This window comes from Pezoporus flaviventris, unplaced genomic scaffold (assembly GCF_033815535.1).
Source record: "Pezoporus flaviventris isolate CSIRO_AGI_PZ_B2104156 unplaced genomic scaffold, CSIRO_AGI_Pfla_v1 ptg000036l, whole genome shotgun sequence".
In the NCBI taxonomy this organism is placed as follows: domain Eukaryota; kingdom Metazoa; phylum Chordata; class Aves; order Psittaciformes; family Psittacidae; genus Pezoporus; species Pezoporus flaviventris.
The window spans coordinates 3,453,360-3,473,839 of NW_026892584.1; the positions used below are offsets into that span (position 1 = coordinate 3,453,360).

At 38.0% G+C, this 20,480-nt stretch overlaps 1 protein-coding gene across 4 annotated transcripts in view; it reads right to left on the reverse strand.

Annotated features, from left to right (window-relative positions):
• CPT1A (carnitine palmitoyltransferase 1A) overlaps positions 1–19,934 on the reverse strand; it is a 57,597-nt gene extending 37,663 nt beyond the window's left edge. The window contains exons 1-8 of one of the 4 annotated variants that reach the window (XM_061462877.1): positions 19,895–19,934; positions 16,357–16,544; positions 7,149–7,521; positions 6,112–6,251; positions 5,536–5,707; positions 2,223–2,324; positions 1,317–1,454; positions 566–643 (exon numbers count right to left, since the gene is read on the reverse strand). In XM_061462877.1, coding sequence (XP_061318861.1) covers positions 566–643; positions 1,317–1,454; positions 2,223–2,324; positions 5,536–5,707; positions 6,112–6,251; positions 7,149–7,289 — 771 coding nt within the window. In that variant the 5' untranslated portion in view covers positions 7,290–7,521; positions 16,357–16,544; positions 19,895–19,934. Of the gene's footprint in view, positions 1–565; positions 644–1,316; positions 1,455–2,222; positions 2,325–4,582; positions 4,605–5,535; positions 5,708–6,111; positions 6,252–7,148; positions 7,522–16,356; positions 16,545–19,894 lie in introns of those variants that run through there. The other 3 variants (XM_061462880.1, XM_061462878.1, XM_061462879.1) reach the window with 3 other exon arrangements.
• Positions 19,935–20,480: the final 546 nt, after the last annotated feature.

Genomic DNA, 20,480 nt, shown 5'->3' on the forward strand with positions numbered 1-20,480 from the left:
GGAAAAGGCTTTAAAATATATTAAGTGCACTACTGCAGTGAATTGATGACTTTGAAACTTAAATTTCTTCAACAGCCAATCTCCTTAAACAGCATCAGTCACGAAATATAAATGATAGCTGCTCATCATCCCAGTAAAAAAGAAAATGCTTAGAACTTGAATCCAAGACTACCAAATTTCTTCTTTCTACTTTAAATTTTAATATGTTTTTACAATTTTACTTCCTGCGAAGACATTTGTGAATATGAGCACACATCTTGCTGAATTGTGTTACCATGAAGTTTTATATAGAGCTTTTGAAAGCATTGCTTATTGCAGTAAGCACAAAACTGTGTAGAGTCACTATTACATAAGTTTGCCAAAGTGGCAAAAGTTTATTATTAACATAGCACTGTACTTGAAAACATTGGCTGCACATTAAAGGTTTTTCCTAAAAGGAAGAAAAACCAAGGTCACTTACGCAGTGGCAATAGATTTCTGAGCAGAAAGATATAATGAAATAAGCACCTGGCAGAAATTTTTCTGTGCCTCTTTGATACATAAGGTGTTTATATTATTTACTTACCATTGCAAAATAATTACTATTAACCATTATTGGTCCACGTCCTCTAAGGTAGACATATTCTTCCCACCAATCACTAACCTACAGTAGGAAGACAAAACCAGTAAAATCTCATTACTTCCACAGTTTGTCTTCTATGTTAATGACTCCACAATACAACATTCCATACAGATGCAGAAAGAAAACTGCTAGCTTGTCTTCCTACTTAAAAAAGTGGAACAAAGAAAAACCTAATTTGTGTTAAACTTTGGGGAAAAATCAGGAACTATCTTACAGCTCCCACTACGATGCTGGGTTTGGGTTTTGTTTTTTGTAAAACCAAATTCAAACAAGCAACACAAAACAACAAAAAAAAGCCTAAACCTAAAAGCCAAGCCATACACACACAAAAAAAAAAAAAAACCAAAACAAAAAAATCACAACCAAAAAGCCCCAAACAACCCCCCACCAAAAAACAAAAACCAAACCACAGAACAGACAAAAAAGAGCAATCATAACAGCAAATGCTAGATCACCTGCTTCGAGATAATGAACACAAAATGAGGATTTATTCTTTCAAGTTCCATTCACTAGACTGTTAACCAAACTATGCAAGTATTTATGTGCAAATCAGGTGGTCTCCAATGCACTTTACAAAAATATTAGGTGGTTTCAATTGCCTTCTTTTACATTTAAGAAAGAAGCCAAAAAGGGCAACAGGCAACAAATTAAAGTATGTCTATTGAACAATTGAGCCTCCCATTTATCTACTTACGTAGTTTGTGGCCCACCAGGATTTTAGCTTCAAATACCACTGAAGTCTTGGTCCCAGATTAAATGCAAAATCTTTGGCAAGACCCTCCATTCTTCTGAACTCTTCATCATCCATAAGTGGCCGAACTGATTCCAGATACTAGAATACAGGAGAAGAATCAGTATCAGTATGTAACTAATACATAGCTTTGCACTATTCCTATATAAAGAGTTTGAACTGTAGGCAAAGATTACCCAGGCTCAATTCATAAGGTTGCAAAAACCATGTTGTTAAAATAAGAGTATATACTCTTCTAAATATCTGCCTGCAAACTACAAAAATGAGATCTTTTTCCAGACATTTGTCAGCAAATCACAAATGGAAGAGACTACTTCTCTAAAAATATTTTCCACGCAGAAGACATGCAGCTTCTTCAGTATCAGGCAGTGAGACATTTTGTCACTAGAAATCCAACCTGTGGTTTCTACGACAAAGTGTCCTACTTACACATTTTGCTATAAGCTTTTGTGTCATAAAACACATTTTATGTTCAAGCTGTGGAAGATAAGAAAACCATAAAGTTTCAAAGCCCTGGAAATCACACTCTGTTGCATAGTTTTACATCAGACATCATATCATCCAATATGAATTACATTAGCTTCAAATTGTCACCAGTTTCAGTGGTTTGTTATAGCCTTTGTTTTAATTTCTATGCAGAATTTTTCATCCATGACAGCATATTAATACCACCATATAATACTTCTTATAGGACATGGTAAAAAAAAAACAACAACAACAAAAAAAACAAACCACCACAACCAAAAAACCCCATAAAAAACCCAAACCCACAAAAAGCCCAACAATTTCAAGGGCATCTAAATATGGATTCAGTGTTACTGAAGAAAATTAATTAATAAATATACACACCCTATTGACTGTGTCTTTAACAGCTGGAACTGGCAAACGTGGTAAAGATGACTGGAAACTGTACAGCATGGGTTTACGTCCCGAGAAGAGTTTTACAAGTGTCTGAAGAAAAGCAAAACCAAAATACACATCTCAAATTAATAAGTTCAACAAAAGAAAAATGGTGCAGTAATAAAGTGTAATTCATAAATAAAGTGTAACTCAGTTCTTTTCACTGGTAAATTATATAGTACTAAATTTAGCAAACTATCATATTTATCACTGTTTCACAAACAAAAAGGCACTGACATTAACTTCCCAAGGGTTAAACAACATGTCAGTGGAAGAGACAGTTATAGTCATTCTTGACTATCTACTGGTCATTAGGCAATATTGTTTATACATGCCACACCTTAAGCTCAACAGAAAATGAAGACAGTTACTTAGCACTTCTTTTCTTCATACATTTCCCTCTGTAAATATTAAAAAAGCAAGTCTAACAGTTGATTTTTTACTATATAATAGATACTGCAAAATATCTATGTTGTGCTTGAAAACAGGCATCATTAACCAAGCCCATGCACTAACCGTGACCCAGCTAAGGATTCTGGATAGCTATAGCCACCTTTAAAAATAATAATAATGTTTTGGAATCATGGTTTAATATTTTCCAAAGGTATAGCTCAACATTAATAGCATAGACGTTACAGGGCATTTCTTCAAGCATGAGTCTATCTCAGGTAGTCTACTGCATGATTTGAACACACCAAATTGTGCAAGCATGCCAGTATTATACTCAGTGCTTGTGTTACAAAAGCAACAACACCAAAACAAAACGAAAGAGGCAGGGATGGCCATTCCCCTCTTAGCTTCAGTTATTAGAGCATCTGCCGCTTTCCATGGAAGACCAAAGACAGAAACGATATTCCTATTTATGCCAACTTTTTAGCTGTGACACACGCTAGGCTGAAAGTCTAGATTATGCAGTTTACATGATACACAGGAAAGGATTTTGACATTATCACCCTATTTCAGCATAAAAGGAAGGTCAAGTATAAGAATCCAATGGAACCTTTATTGTTGAATTCAAATTGATAGGAAAATTAAGATTAAAGACCAAAGACAAAGTATGCCATTGCTATATTAAATTTCTCCGTTCTATACCCCCCCACAACTGACAAAACTACTTGTTAAATCTTAAGAGTTTTTCCCTCAATCAGTTTCCTTGGTCAGCACAGCAAGAGCAGGTTGTTTAATGCAGCACAAAAATATTAAGAACTGCAGAATATTACCAACAACAAAGACCTCCCTGCAATGGACAATCTATTTCAGAGTTGTCAGATGTACGTGATGCACCACAGTGGTCAGCCCAATTAAAACTAGTTGTGCTTCATGACAAGATAAATTTGAAGTCAGGCGAGAGGGAAAAAAAAAATTCTCAGTTTTTCATATGAAAATTTAATTCCATACTTAGAGACAATTTTATTCCAGAACTCTTCAGACAGGAAAAGCTGAAATTAACTTCAGGCAGAGCATACGTGCTCAAATGGCAAAACCAGCAAGCACATTTCATAGTATTTCTCTCTGAAGTTGTAGAGAATATGTGACAGTTTGAAACCATTAAGGTAATCCAACAGACGCATGTAGTTAATTACATCTCTGATTTCATGTGCAAATACAGCAAATAATCTCATTCTAGCATATATTGCACCTGTTCACAGATTATTATTATTTAACTTTTTTTAACTGCAACTAATAATTGCATTTTTCTCCTAATCCTAGTACAGAAAATTTGACTTTAGGAGATTAAATACATACATTAAAACTGCCACCAGACTTCCAACCAGCCTGAAAAAAAATCACTTTGTAATGTGACTGAAACCAGAGCTCAGGTTTTTGATCTGCTTGACTATTTGAACAGAAGACAGTATATTCATGATAGTTAACAAAAAAGAAACACACAATCCAGAAAAAAACATGTCCAGAAAATTAGACAATATTAAAGGATAATAAAAATCTAGAAAGCTAAGGTAGTTGATACTGTTTTCCTAAAGAAAACATTCTCTTTTGTTGGGGCTAGCTAAAGAGAATAAGGTATTAAAATAGAATTTCATATTAAGTATAGAGAAGACACTGCTGGACATATACCCTTATAGTGTTCTGCTTTTTAAAACATATATAATACACAACAAAATACATATGCAACATTCAATAGACAAAAATCTGCAAATACAATATGCAACAAAGCATGGTAAGTAGTATTACAATCCATACTATTTAAGGTTGATAAGGCAATATTAACAGCTTTAAAATATCTGTCTGATAGGACATGCTGTAACCCCAGACATCTACAGCTTCAAGCAATTGACAGAAAGCCTTACCATTCAGAGCCTGCACTGTACAAATTCGTGTCATGAGGCTCCTGATACCGCTTCCAGGAGAAACTATCAATTAGAAATTTCATTTGTAACATAGGAACATTAAAATCTTTTTTAATGTACCATTCTGGATACCTGTTCTTGAATATATTTCATAATAAGTCATAACACAGTGTTAAGTCTAACACACATTGGTTCATTTTTGACACTACAGAGACTGATTCTGTCATAATAGGGCGCAAGTTATTTCTACAATACTGGCCAAAGTGAGTTGGAAGAACTGTGTCCAAGAAACAAAAACCCACTTCATCTCTTGGACCACCTATATATACACACACATTTCCTGACTTTATAGCTATCATATCTGTTAAGGATCCTTTTCCAAAGCACCAGAGTAATCAACAAGAGCCAGATCACTCTCGCCTTATGTTTATGTGAAAACTGTGTAACAAGCTACCAGCCTTAGGCTTTTTTCCCAATTCATTTTGAAGGCATAGAATAAAATCAATTGAAAGGACATCCAGTATTGTCTTTAAGCATAAGATTAAATTAATAACAGATGACTAGAAATCCTAACATTTCAACAAAGAATTAGGATAGCACTTTCTGGGGAGGACAAGATTCTTCGGTGCAGTTGCAGCCCAAGTTCTTCCAGCTGTACTTGCATGTAGAGAAAAAGTAGGTGTATTTGAGTCACACAGCCTCGAGGCATTGCAAATACTGAAGTTATTCTTGCAGCATTTACTCTTACTTCTACAAGGCCATCCTGAATAGTTTAATTACAGTATCAGAAGGATGACAGTAATTAGTAGAAACATCTACCCAACAACCTGTTGGGTCCTCCTGTCCCATGACACAGAAAACACAAGAAAGGAAAAAAACCTACAGAATTTTATTTTTAGAGTTTTAAATGCAGATCAGATAAAAGATTAAACATTAAGAAAATAGATCCTTACCATCCAAATCTTGGTGCCTGAAGAAAGTTTGCCATGTTCAGCAAACATCCAACCATGATAGGAAAGCAGCATTTTGAGAGAGTAGCGCATTGTGACAATAAGGGCAACCCAAAGCCCTGTGCCAAAAAGTATTCCACTCACGATGTTCTGTGTTTGGTTTGACATATAGCCACTATTTAAAACAAAAACCAGAATGTGCCAGTTAACATCAGTTTATGTTCTGAAGAGAACCTAATATTGCAAACCAAAGTCTAATGGTACTGCAGGCAGGCATTACACAAGTTCCATGCTTGTTTAGCCCTTTTTCGTAAACTCCTTTCCAAACACCCTCCCCATGCAGTAAGATCAAAGGCCACAGAAGCTGCCAAATGTGCTTCCCAAAAATTCAGAAAACAATGTAGTAATACTGGTATAACAACCTACTCTTTTCATGCCCTCACACATCTGCTTATTGGGCTTACTCTGTCACAAACATACTGTTCAAACAGTGATTCACTTTCACAGGATTAGTTTTAAGAATAGCTACAAGGAAAATTGGTTTCTTTTAGAGAAACAGTACTTTTTCAGTCTACTTACGTTGTGTCAAGTGTTCGGTTGATTTTAGCTATTAATCCTAAAGAAGGATCAATTTTGGCATACATTGTTGACATCACACCCACAAGTACAATAAACCAGCTAGATGGGCTAGCAGGAAAAACGCCAGTGATAATTCCATTCTGGAAAGAAAAGCCTTCACATAATTTTTTTCATATCAAAGTGGTTGACTTCTTATTACCGTGGAAGGAAACAAAAAATCAACACATTTAAGTCATTCAGTTTTAAACAGTCCTTCTCATAGCTTTGTAAGATTTTATTGACTACTGTTAAAAATATGCTTTTGAAAGAGATGTTGAAGTTAGCCTATATTTTATCTAGTTTGCTGCTAATAAAATACATACTTACTATTTCTGATCCCATGAACAAAATAATAAATTCACAACAATCTATACCTTAACAGAAACATTACTACTTAACATTGTCCCTGCCCATGGCAGGTGGTTGGAACTAGATGATCTTAAGGTCGTTTCCAACCCTAACTATTCTATGATTCTATGATTCTATAACTTATACAAGATAGATGTTCAGGTAACTTTTTGAAAACAGCAGAGATTCTCCTTAATTTGAAAATCTAATTTTGGCAAAGAATACATAAAATCAAGAGTGTAGTCTTATATCTTTAAGTAATGATACTAAAAATCGCAACTAGTTATATTTCTGACTTATGTTAAAAGATTACATAATTACATGAAGTATTATGAAAAGAATGAAGTATATTAAATCTACCATTAATTTTAACATCTGTTACATCTTGCTTCCACAGAATAAATCAAACACATGTACCCTTTCAGTCTTTACAGCATCACCCCACGTTACCTTCCTCAGTATTCCCCTTAACTAAAACTCATAAAAGTCTTCCACAATAAAGAACTTTATTTGCCATAAAGGAGGAAAGGAAAAAAATAAAAAAAAAAAAAAGGATTTTTTTTTTTTTTTTTAACCTAAACAGAATTTCAACAAATCTATAAACCATTAAATAACTCTCAAGTTTGGTGGACTTAACGAATTTGAAATACCTTGAATCTGATGAACTTTTTCTTCCATGAATGGACACCAGATAGGTAAATTTGTTTGAGTGCCTCATGGCTCATTCGCAGGTCAATCCCATCTGGAGTTACTGTAAATTGAAAAGCTACTGCTTGGTAAGCTTCTGCCATCTTCAAAGTGAGTTCTGTCAAAAAGCAAAGTTAAAAAAAATATTTCCTTTTTGTTCAAAGGAACCAGAATCTAGTCCATTTCTAGCAAGATATCTTCCACACTCTAATTCTGGGAAATATTTCAAAGTACGCCAAACTTACTTACAGTACTTGCCTCTTCCTTACAGGCTATGCTTGCACTTCAGTCTGAGTATCTCTATGTCAATTAAGGTACCTCTTCTAACCACAGCAGCTGAAAATGGAAGCAAAACACTCATGTAACTCAGGCCTTTTGGCAGGATCATAGCAAGCTGTATATCGTGTGTGCATGCAGTATATAAAAATTCAGAGCAGAAAATTAAAGCTGTAGTATTTAGAAAAAGTAAATGGCAGGTACATAGCATCTCTCTGTGTAATGATAAAAGAGATTCAGAAAATGTTTTGGGGTTTGGTTTGGTTTTGGGTTTTTTTTTTTTTTCCTCTTCACATTTTGAAAGAAAAGGTATTTAAAGTTTTCACCTCAGCTAGCAAAACAGAGCTGCTTCAGGCCATATTTTCCTCTGGGTTTTTTTTTCATATATTAATTTCAAGCTGATTTGTCCCAGCAATTTGACACTATAGCCTGAGTGCAGACTGAATCCAGACTGGCAAATAAATGCCAAATCAAAACTATGCAGAGTTGAGGAAACAAAATCACAGCTGTCGGAAAGATGACCTTCACACAAACAAATCTGAAATGAAGAGGAAATGTAATTCAACTGTAGCTACGTTTAATTACCCCAAAATATCAGTGACCGTGCCAATACAGACCATCACAATGGGTAGGCATAACTGGTTCAAATAAATGCCACTTGAAGTTAAAACAAACATAAACATGTAAACAGAATCACAGTTACACCCCAACTTTCTCTGAGGATACAGCCAATTCAAACTGAAATGTACACTCATATTTATCAGCTCATCTTCATAGCTTCCTTCTTTCTTTAACCAGTATTTTTACATAAACATCCTGGAAGTTACCCCTGCTCATCATTAATTCAGACTAATATTGTTTGAGCACATACAATCAGAACATAGATTTTTGCAGACCATATAATATTGAAATGGTCCAAACTACATACTCTTGAAGAGACCATCAAAACTTCAAAGTATTTTGTCCACATTCATTTATTAGCTTACCAAAACTTCTGTGCACAATTCTAAAAACAACATCCTCTTAGAAGTAGAGAAATCTATAAACCCATCTATAGAGCAGGATTCAAGGGCAAATTTTACTTTCACATTTTTACTGGTACAAAATACAACGCTATCAATACTAAATGTTTCAAGGCAGCACTGGCATTTCTATTTAAACGAAAATCAAAAGTACAACTACTTCATGCTGTTTGAATCCTAAGTGCTGAAACTTACATTTCTTTTGCAAACCTGAAGCTTAGGCTTTGTAATTAAACTTAAATTCTGGTAGATATTCAACCCCTGCATGTGAGAGCTATCAGTGCAGTTTAGCTGAGCACTTCAAAAGCAGATTATTAGACTGTAGTACTGCTCCTTTAGTCTTTAAACATTCTACTATGTCAAAGTCATCTGAAGCATGAAGAAGAGTGCAAAGGTGTATGAGTAGACAGCTAGGGAACATAAGAACTTGGAATGTTGCATTAATAGTAGGCTTAGGAAATAAATGCTCAACACAGGAATAGAAGGAGCATTAGGCATAGAAGAATAAGGAAAGTGCTGTTGCACAAAATCTGGCAAGGCTGCTGACTAATAGGTAGCAACTGCTTACAATATTAAAAGTGCGTGCCCCTAAACCAGCCCCCAGTGCTCAACCTCTGCAGTACTGCTATAGTGGCTGACAGTAATTCACACATCTCCCAAATCCATCAGCCACTGCTCAGGTTTTAGAGGCAGAGTCCTGGGTGAATCACGCTTCTGGGTTTCCAGAAGGGTAGCTAAAGATCACTGGGTTACACAAATAGTATGCAATTTGACCTATGCATGTACAGTGTCTGATTAGCTCAACAAAGAAATCAAATCAGGTTTGAACACCAGTTTTGAAACCTTTAAGACAAGCCCTGTATGCCCTAATAACAGCTGCCATTTGTAGTAATTAATGACTCTGTCACTAAAAACTGCTTATTCACAGGGGCCTTGCTGGAGACAAGTATCAGGAAGTCAAAGTCAGCTGTTCCTTCATTCATTTAAATTGTATGCTTGGACACTGAGACCAAAACTGCAAGACAGCAATAAAATGGAGACAGGCTGCAGCAATCCGTGGTATACCCTGGACTTAACAGGGTTTGCAAAAGGCAAAGTTAAGAATTCATCATATGTTTAGCAATACTGTAGTACTATTAAGACTGGGATAAACAAACAAATGAAAACCCCCACATGCTCCCAACAAAAAACAACTATCTCCCCATACAGAGAATCAGGCACCTGGATTTGTCTCAAGAAGGGTCAACAGTTCTCCAGTTCACTCACTGAATTTTGTATTCTGGAATGCCAGTGTCTTAAGTACCTGGTTTCTATTACCCTTCAACTCCCCTGTGACTTTCTAACTACCCTCCTCTCTGTTTCTGAAGGTAAGAATTTCAAGAACCCTTTCCTTTTTTAGGCATATGCATTTCTGTCCAAAGCAGGAAAAGATTATAAATAAATAGTCAATAAGCTTCAATAAGGAAAATAGCCCTTATTCACAAATGAAAAAAAATGCTAATCCAACAAGAATTAATCCTGAATCAAGTAAACAAGCCCTGAAAACAAAGACAAGCCTAGTTCTAGGACTGTATTACTTGACCCTCAGATGTGAAAGAATCAAAAATCTTGGGTTTTTTCATATCCTTTTCCTTTACTTAAAAAAAGTCTTAAGCCTTTAAAATTGTTCTGAATTACGATGGCCGAACACCAAAGACTTCCTGAAGTCCCTGTCTTTGAATATTTATTTTCCTCCTTAAAAGCCTATTTAATCATAAGCTGCTGCACACTTCCCCTGCTTTGCATTCCTCTGCTGTCACGTGCTTGCTAGCTAAGTAGGTAAAAGGGCACAGGCTTTAGGAGCATGCGTTGAGACTTGCAAACTTGACTTGCTAATGTTAGTAGGGCAGCGCCCACATCAATCAGCTAACACTGAAACAATAACTTCTTCTAACTTCAGGCATTTTGGTCAGCAAAATATTTCTGTACAGTGTATACCAATTAACCCCATTCCCAACAAAGAGCCACAAACAAGAGCTTTTATTTTGTTGGCAGTCTGGCCGAGTCCTGCTTAAAGGGGAAAAACAATTCACAATGATTTCTAAAGGTAATCTAAAAGTAATAGATTACTTTGATAATAGCTATTTTCTTTCCTTTCAGTGTTCTGTCATAATATTAATGTATCTTAAAAAACACACTTGTCCCTTTAAAGTTGGAGGGTTGTGCTGGTTTTGCTTTTAGTTAAAGGAGAAAGCTGTCTCATCCTTGCACTTTTCTGGTTTTACTTCAGCTCTGACATGCTGTAACAACTGCAGATGTTTCTCGTCTTCCCTTTTCATACCTCTGCTTGAGCCAATCCAAACTTACCACATCTTTTTCCATGGGTTAAATGTCACTTTTAAGTCAAGAAAACACATAGCACACCAGAAGGCCCGAGTCCTGATAGACGTGATGTTCTGAAAAACTATACTGCTATGACTACTATGTATGAAGCTTCCTCAGACTGCTGTTTCTGCAGTTTCAGGATATTTATACTATGAAGATGGAGGTTTAACTCTCAGACTGCACACAGACCTTATGATTTCAGGCAGACACTGAATAGTCAGCTCTCTATTGGGGTTTACATGCTCCTGTAACCACAGGAGAAGATGAGGGCCTCAGCCCTGGAAAATCTGAAGCTAAAAGAGATCCCATGTGTAGGATGCTTCCATTTAGTCAGGCATGCAAGAAGTCACCTGTGGTTGGTAACATCTCCCTCTGAAGAACATAACACAGAACACGATGTCTAAAAGACAGTGAAATAATTACTACGTGCATCTTAAAAAGCACCAAGCCATGAGGCAAAAATTAAACGTATTACAGTACATTGCACAAAACAAGGAATTAATTCCTGAAGCGTTAATTTTGGAAATGCTATTGAGTTTGTTTCTGTAGATTTCATAAGCTTTATACGGATAAAATGAGTGCTAAAGAAAACCCAAAAAACAACAACCCACCAAAATGAAAAACAAACGAACAAAAAAAAACCCACACCAAAACACCAAGTAGTCACCATCTCTATCTCAAAAAAAGCAACTCCTCTGCTTTGAGGGGATGCCACTTCTTACCTTCTTACCTCAGAGCTCATCTTAGCCACTTGCTTTCCATATGTTGCTTGGCTTATGCAATTTCCAACCCCTCATGTCCTGTTCCTCTTAGAATAGAGGAAACCTGACATTTCTCCTTGGCAGGAGCCCAACCAACCACCAGAAAGTGACATACTATTTAACTAATGTAGTTTTCACATCTATAGCTCTTTTTCCTGCAAAGCAAGTTAACAAATGAAGAAGAAAACTGCAGAAAAGTCTTATTCACATGACTCAGAACAGCCAAAACCTTGATGAAAGACGTAATTCTACAACCCTCACTTTCAAGCTACCTCAACAATTTACTTTGAGGGTCTCCTCACCGATTTTTGATACCTATTTATAGATATACAGGACATACACCTGTCAGTAACCAAACTAAGCTCACAAAACAATTATTTCCAATTATTCTACTTTGGCAATAAAAGGTTGACTGTTGTCTTGGAAAAGCATTGACTGCTGCATACAGTTTCTCCAAGAGCACTGCTACATACCACCCCACACAGGTTTAATACCTTTAGAGCCCTCAAATAGACATCTCTGGCACTCAAGCCATTGACTCATAGATGGTGAGTAGACTTGCAGCATTACACGTGCCTGTGCTAAGAGCTAGAACATGCTGCATCCTGAAGTATGATGGCAGTTCTGAATTCTGAAGCACCTGGAAGCCCTCGTAACAACATACAGCTGCAAGGTATCACCAATAAAGAAATGAGAAGCAGCAAAACCAACAAAAAAACTGACCTTAAAGAATTCACTCCCTTTCAAAAATAAACTTACAACTTCAAAATTTAGCTTGGCACTCAGGTTTCACATAAGGATAGACTGGTGCAGAAAAAAAACAAGGGTACTGCATCAATTACAATTACATTGTTTAAGGAAGTTTTAAAGATGAGAAGTGAGGAGAGATAGTGGTTGAAAGTATATTAAAGCCAAATTTAGTTAAGAAACATACTTAGAACTATACTGAGATTTCCATTTAAAGCTAGACACCTTGAATTCAGAAGTTCTTGGGAAACCAAGCAAGTGCTCCAGTGTCTTTGTCCCCAGAACAGTTTATTTCAAGGAAAAAAGGGGGTGGAATTCTATTTCTATCAACATCCAAAGCAGTAAGAGTTACTGCTTGAATGTTTCAAGCAGTCATACAGAACAGAAAACAATTCTGGAGCTCCAACAATTTCTCTTAAGAGGAGACTTTTCTGGAACTTGTTTAAATATCGAAAACACTATTCTATTACTAGAAATCTGCATTTTCTGCTGTCCTAGAAGACAAAAACTGTTAATGCATTCTGTTTTGTAGAAATCAATGAGTAATTCTTTAAGCTCAAATCTGTTAATTTCATACCAGATGCTAAACTAAAAGCGAGAGAATTCCAAACACTGAGATGTCCAGCCAAATCTATTAATGCATTATTCCAAATTTCTCTTCAAATTTCTGTTATGGATGTTTCTGTCAGCCCAAGCTTTCATACCACCTACACAAGGTAGGTCAGACTACCTTATGTAGTGAAGCACAGCAAAGCCAGTACCACCATCCCAAAATTACTTGCTAGTGAATGTTTACTTCCACACTTTGCCACCAACCACAGTTTAATGGCAACACTGATCTATACAGGCATACCGGATGTAGATGCAGTCTACAGATAATCAAGGTTGCTTAAGTTTGTTTCTGTTGAAAAATACTCAAAGTTCTCCAACCGCCCCAAAATGTATCACTTATATCAAGCAACAGGACCTATTCTTATGCAAATGCAAAGGGTTAGTGTCTTCCAAAACACTTTAAGTGCTGCTGTCTTAGTAACATTCTTCAAGTATGTCTTCACCTGTCCAAAATCTGCAGAAGTTCTGAAGTTTATCAGTTTGACACTTCCAGATGTTCGATGCAAAAGCAGTAGCTGTCAAAAAGTTGAGGAAAAAAAAAGAAATAAAAAAAGAAATATGGAAAGGACCAAACTGCAGATGGATTTATGAGTACAGGGGCTGAAACAAGGGAGGATCTCTCTGCCATCCGGATGGACCTCAACAGGCTCTGGAGAAACAGGCAGGCTGAAAGCTTATAAAAGTTCAATAAACAGAAGGGCCATGTCCTGTACCTAGGGAGGAGTAACCCATGCACTAGTACACACTGGAGACTGAATGCTGGAAAACAGCTCTGCAGCAAGTTGCACACAAGATAGGAAGGTGCCATTGCAGCAAAGACAGCAAACAGAATCCTATGGTGAATTAGGAGAAGTGTTACCACCAGATTGAAGGGGGTGACTCTTCCCTTCTACTCAGTGCTGTCGAGGCTCCATTTCAAATATTGTGCCCAGTTCTGGGCTCCCCAGTAAGAGAAAGAGATGAAACTATTGGAAAGAGTCCAGTGAAGAGCCACTAAGAGGATTAAGGGCTTGAAGCATCAATCCTATTTTTAGTACAGTTTTAATGGTATACCTAGCAGAGATAGGTCATGAAATTTAATGTAGGAGTCCTCATAAGAGATCTGCTTTAAAAAATCAAAAGAAATTAAAAAACAATAATGAAAGAAAAATCTTACTTTAGAACACTAAGGCCTGAACAAGAAATCCTGTGCTTCAGTTGTTCTAAATGAACAGAACACCCTGAAAGTTAAATTGGTAGTAACAGTCAAACACTGAAAAAGAGCAAATTTTCTACAACTGACAAAAATGTACTATTAGTTTGGAAGATAAAAGAAGCTGGATTTTGCAGTAGAATTTTTACAGAGATTTTACATGAACTTTTCAGGCAATGATTCATCTTAATTTTTCAACATTATTCCAGTAATTTTTCCCTCACTAGAAAGCCCCAGCATGTCATTTTGAGTTCTTAAGTGTGTGTCGATATTTTAAACACTATTATGCTGTCCAATGAGAGTCTGCTAGATCTAAGGCAGCAGGTAGATTTCTGGAACTGACCCTAAGTGCCATATATACTGCAGTAATATGGAAGCAAACAGTACAAACTCCTGATGAAAAATAAGCCATTGAAATCCAATGTTACATCTATATATGTATCTAGAAGAAACATTGGTTTTAGTATTGATAATACAGGCTTTCTTAATTTAATAGGATGAGTCAATATTAAGTCATTAAAATGTTTTCATGGAATTTGCTATAAATGCAACAGTTTCAGTCAGTACAGTATATGCTCTACAGTATATACTGTAGTGTGCGACTTCAGCAACTCAAGGTCCCATCTGCTCTTATGGGAGTAACTGCCTCCCCATAACTATCTGACACAAATACCCAAATAATCCTGCCCCTAATGCTAGAGGATCAACTAAGTAAGGCAGCTAACCAGAGAATGTCAAAAGGATACCAAAACTGCTTTTACTCATGTGTATGTAGTGCTCTTTAGATGCACAAAGTTAAAACTAAAGCCAAAACATTCAGTTTAACAGGAACCCAAAGATCAGAGTGGTCTAGAATTTTATGCCTTTCAAAGGAAATACAGGTTTTGATCTACAAAATCTTCAGTAAGCAGTACAAAATATACAGCTCAAACATTTGAACATATGACTAGAAAGACTCAGGTTCCTTTTGTATCTGTTTCTTGGACATTTTACTAGCTAATGCTACTTGTTTACAGTGTATGCTACACTTTTGTAACAAGGTAACAAGGTATCAAAGTCTCAGACAGATTAGACAGGTTATTCACAGTTCACCTGGTATTCCGCAAGGCACTGACTTCTGAACTCACTATAAAGATTAACCAGATGCTGTTATTCCCTGGAGAATTTCTATGTCTTCCTTGCATACTAACCTTCAATAATATCTAATCATGTTTAAGCATACAGGATACTGATACCTGTTGCTCTTAAGTCTTACCAATAACTCACCTACCTTGTAATGGTTAATCATATTCTACAGGCACAAACTCATTACAAGAACTCTGAAAGGAGTTAAGCCAAATAACTTCTATGCAATAAATTGTCATGTAGATTAAATTAATTCAACAGGGCTTCTCAGGTAAATCTAATTACTATGGAATAGAAATAAATCAGAAACCAAAGAATCGCTTTTAAAACTTGAATTAACATGGCATTCAGATCAAATCATAATTGATTGATGCAAATGAAGTTAAACTGAGAGGCTCTTCCATGCCACTTTAATTGTGTCTGACTTACACAGTTTTAAAATTAAAATCAGTTTAAGCCTCCTAAAAGCTGAATTTGTTGTTTATGTGGTAGTTCTCACAGGGTCCCCAAAGTAAAATTATTATGCTACGACTGAAGTGGCTTAGGTCACTTGGAAAGAGACAAAAGCTTCTCCTCCAACAGCAATCATTTGACGCATAACTTTTCATCTTTGGTTATTGCTAACCATTGGCTCCAGACATTCTCACTCTAATCTACAGCTGACAGCTGTGATCCCTTGGAATTGTAAGCGCCTTAAAGAATCTCTCACACCTAAAAAATTAAAACATGCTGTAGTTCAAGCCAAAGTGGAGAACTAAAAACATGTATTTTCCCAGGTATGGCAACACTGTGACCTACTGCAAACATCACTTACAGCATACAGTTTGGAATCAGAACAGCTAAAGAGCTTGCAGTAACTTGCTGTCCTATTGAGAAACCTATCAGCTTGTGTCTTGTCCTCAGCAATTTTCCAAGATCATCTGTGGGTGAATATTAGCTACACTCTGCAGGCAACTCCTTTGGAATCTTGGGCCAATTTCTTTATCCCCTTCCCAAGTAGTAAAGTGGGATGAGTATATATGGAAGGGAAGAGACAACAACAGACAGATCAGTGAATGAAATGTAAGCATACCTGAACAGCTGTCTTCCTTAAAAGCAGACTTGAGATCTATTTCTCACACAGAAATCAAATCTTCTGTCCAACAAGCTCACTGCAGCAGGAATCTTGAATGGGTTAGGACACAATAAGAGGCAGATTCATTCCAATACTTCTAGCTCTCAATAGACATTACACTACAGCAACGGCAGTCAGTTGCAGCTCTGAAACAGAAAGTCAAGAAAAACAGCTTGAGCTTTAATTCACACACAGCTTTCAACCGCTCACAGGGACTGGATCAGACTGGAAGCACTTTAGAAAAACTGACGGCAATGGGGTGAATAGTCACAAACAGCAGTTCGGAAACACGGCTTTCCATTGCACTGGATGAATGTATTGTCTAGATCAATCTGTCTTCATTTAACAGGACTGAGTTGGTAAGCAACTGTGGAGTGAAAGTTTGTTCATCTGCTACCCACTTAGTTATTTCTGAGGGCTCAATAGTGAACACTAGCTAGTGTGATAAGCAAGTACATCTCAGGGGCTAGACTCCAGCTCTAGTTTCAGACTTCAGTTTGAGACATCCAAGTGTTTGCCTGCAAACTTTTAACATCCATTCCAGTCAACACATGCCATTAAGTTTTCTTGGAGAGATGTTCACAGAACAGACTGTTTTCACTGGTACTTTAAGCAGAAAAGCCACAGATAAGTTGTCTTCTCACCTAATCGAACTTGTGACAGGCAAAGTAGTAAGGAAGACTAGCTACAGTAAACAATGTGTTAGTTACTAGGCTAACACAAAGGAATATCAATCCCTACAGTTTCTGAATCATATGGCCTCTCATTTTCTCAAATAGGATGGTCCTGTAAAAGATGCTTTAGAAATGTACACTTCAATAAAAAAAAAAAAAGACTCCAAAACACTGACATGCTCCACAAATGTCATAAAAATATTTTTTTTACAACTGTCATATTATTTACAGGTTATTTCTCCCGTATAGAGGGTAGGACTTCCTATACTCTTCCTAGAACTCATAGATTATTCTAGTCTCTATTGCAGTACATGTTATTACTGTACACATCCCAGCAAGCTACCTTGTCTGATTTTTTAGAAATTCAGAATAATCTTGCTGAGTAAGAGATAAGCATATAAAACTAAACCACTGGCAGTCATCATATAATGCAGAAGCCTCCTCCCCCCCCCCCTTTAAAAAGTAGGCTCTACATCTGGGTATTTCTTTTTAATATTACTATAAAAAACAAAACTAAGCATTTAGATTATATGAGTTTTATCCCTTCTCTCACTCTCCTTGCATTAATGAGCTTCTATGCTCATGCAGTAAAGAAGAATTAGTATCTTCACTGTAACAGCAAATATTTCTGGAATGGCAGGACTTCTAAGAGACATCCATGATGTCACATTTTAAGACTCTGCAGGTCCTGGAAGAGAGACAATGTTTGGTGACCAAAGGCAAACTGAATGGATTGCTCTTGCAGTAGATACTTTACTGTACAAGGTGGAAAGACCTGAATAAGGTCTTTCAGCCTGTACAGGGTTGAATGACTGAATAACTGGTTCCAAACATTTTTTAAAATATTTAAATTGACTATTCAAAATCCAGGCTTGCTTTTCAGTCATTTAGATCTTGTTTTTCTGAACATGTGGAATCAAAGAATGATTTGGGCTGGAAGGGACCTTTAAAGCTCATGCAATTCCAAACCCCTGCCATGAGCAGGGACACCTTGCACTATACCAGGCTGCTCCAAGCCCCATCCAACCTGGCCTTGAACACTGACAGGGATGGGGCAGTCACAGCTTCTCTGGACAAACTGTGCTGGGGCCTCACCACCCTCACAGTAAATTCCTAATATCACATTCCTAAATCTTCCCTGTATCAGTTTAAAGCCATTCACCCTTGCCTGTCATGTTCGACATTCCTCATCCTGTTTGACGTGCCCTTGTCAAAAGCCCTCTCCAGATCTCTTGTCGGTCCCCTTAGGCACTGGAAGCTGCTCTAGGGTCTCCCTGCGGCCTTCTCCAGGCTGAACAAGTCCAGCTCTCCCAGCCTGTCTTTATAGGAAAGGCACTCCAGCCCTCTGATCATAGTTCAGGACTATGACACAGCATGCTGCAGAACAAATAAAACGGTTTTGGGAATATTTTTAAAAATACAGCTGGGGAGAGAGGGGAGGAGGTTGGTTGTTGCTTGTTGGTTGTTTTGTGTTACAGACAAGTATTTACTTAGGTCGCCTTTTACCCAAGCTTTTCCAAAACCCGTCACTCTCGGGAAAGCCTACCCCTGCACGCAGCAAACGAGCACGATCCGCGGCCAGCACACACCTACTCGCCGGCCGCTCCAGAGCCGGCACTTGGTTGTGTTCGCTCCGCAGCGTGCGCGGCGCCGCAGGGATCTGCCGGCTCAACCCCTTCTCCGCCCGCCGCGCCTGCTCACGTGACCACTCCCAAGAAGTAGGGGAAAGGTCGCGCCGCCGCAGCACCGCACAGGCCAACAACGGCTCGGCCCCGCCCTGCCCCGGGCACCGGCACCGGTCTCCCCCGCCCCTGGGGGCCCTGGGCATTGCCAGAGGCAGGCCGCGGCAGTCCCGGGAGCAGGGCGGCGGGCCATGGAGGAAGCGATGACATCTCAAACCCAGGAGGAGAAAAAAAAGGTGCACTTGTCTTGTGCAACTGAACTGTGCCTATTCCGGTTCAGTGCCAAAACCCCTCTGTTGCTTGACGTTAGTTTTCTTTAACCAAGATTAACGTTTTATACGTGGAAGGCGCTCTCGAATCAAGGCTGTGACATCCCCAGATTTGAAAGCTAACTAGATCTGAGAGCTCTTCAAGTCACAGCTGTGACAAAGCCCTGTACCTGCGTAATCATGTAATACATTTCCTAAACTAATAAAGATTCACATAGTGCTTTCCTCCAGTATCACCCGTGCTATTATTAGCTGGTAATTATTAGTTTACATATCAGTATGGTCAAAACAGGAAAAGAAACTGCTAATTACCACTGAAGACTACAATACTTCTTTTATATAGCATCCATTCACAGTGGCCAGAAAACGCAAAGAAGAGCTTCTAGATCAGGAAATTGAAGAGGTCTGACACTCAGGAAAATACAATTGCTTAAGGAAAGGAGAAAGCAAGCATTAGATCTTCCCATTTCTCAGTGCTACACTCCTACAAAGATGTGTTAAGGAAGCAGTAGTTTTCTGTCCAGTAACCTCTTCTGGACTGCAGAGTTCCAATGCGATTGTCCTTTAAGTGCTGACAAATTGCCAGGTAAGAGGAAGAATGAAATATTTGTTTTGATGCTGCTTTGCACTTTTCTCCTTCCAGACAAGGCGCTTCCTGTCACTGTCCCATCAACACTAGTATGGATCTATTACAACTGAAGTCATATTTTAGGTTGGTTTTCGTTTTTTGTTTGTTTTTTTTTTTTTTGTTTTGTTGTTTTTTTTTTTTTTCTATTTAAGCCGAAAAACATAGTGGAAGTAATGAAAGCTGTGCAAAAATGAGGCAAAAAAAAAAAAAAAGTTCCGAGATGCTGCAAAAATCTTAACATACCTTCTGCAACAAGTCTAATTAGCACTAGCAGCCAGTAAACCTACCACACCGTGAAAAAAAACACAGACAGAAAGTGTTTTATCTCAAAAGCAGTTTGCAGCGACTGTAGTTTTTAGAGGTTTCATTTCTTGCAATCACATGAACATACGGACTAGTCTTTCTCTCTCTCTCACACACACACTTAGTATTCAGTTTACGCACACTTGCAAACGCACAGCTTACATCAAGCTGCACGCACACTTCTACAGAGCTGAAACTCGTCCTGGCAAAGGGTCAAAGCAGCGCCACTAACCCTCGAAGCTGCGGGTCACCGCTGTCATCTTCGTGGATCGGTGACTCTCCTGCTACCCCGTGCCTCCTCCCGCTCCCTCATCTGCGGCAGTAGCGCACTAATCCACACGCCAGGGGAAAAGGCAAGCTGGATGCCAAGGACACTGTAAGGGCCCTTCCTTCCTCCCTCACTGGCCCGCCGGCATCGCCGGGATGCAGCCCCGCTCCCACCACCCTCCCTGCGTTGTCACACTTTCCTCCCGCAAGGACAATCCCGCTTAGGGAAACAGCACCCGGCGCACTCGCACATTTACCA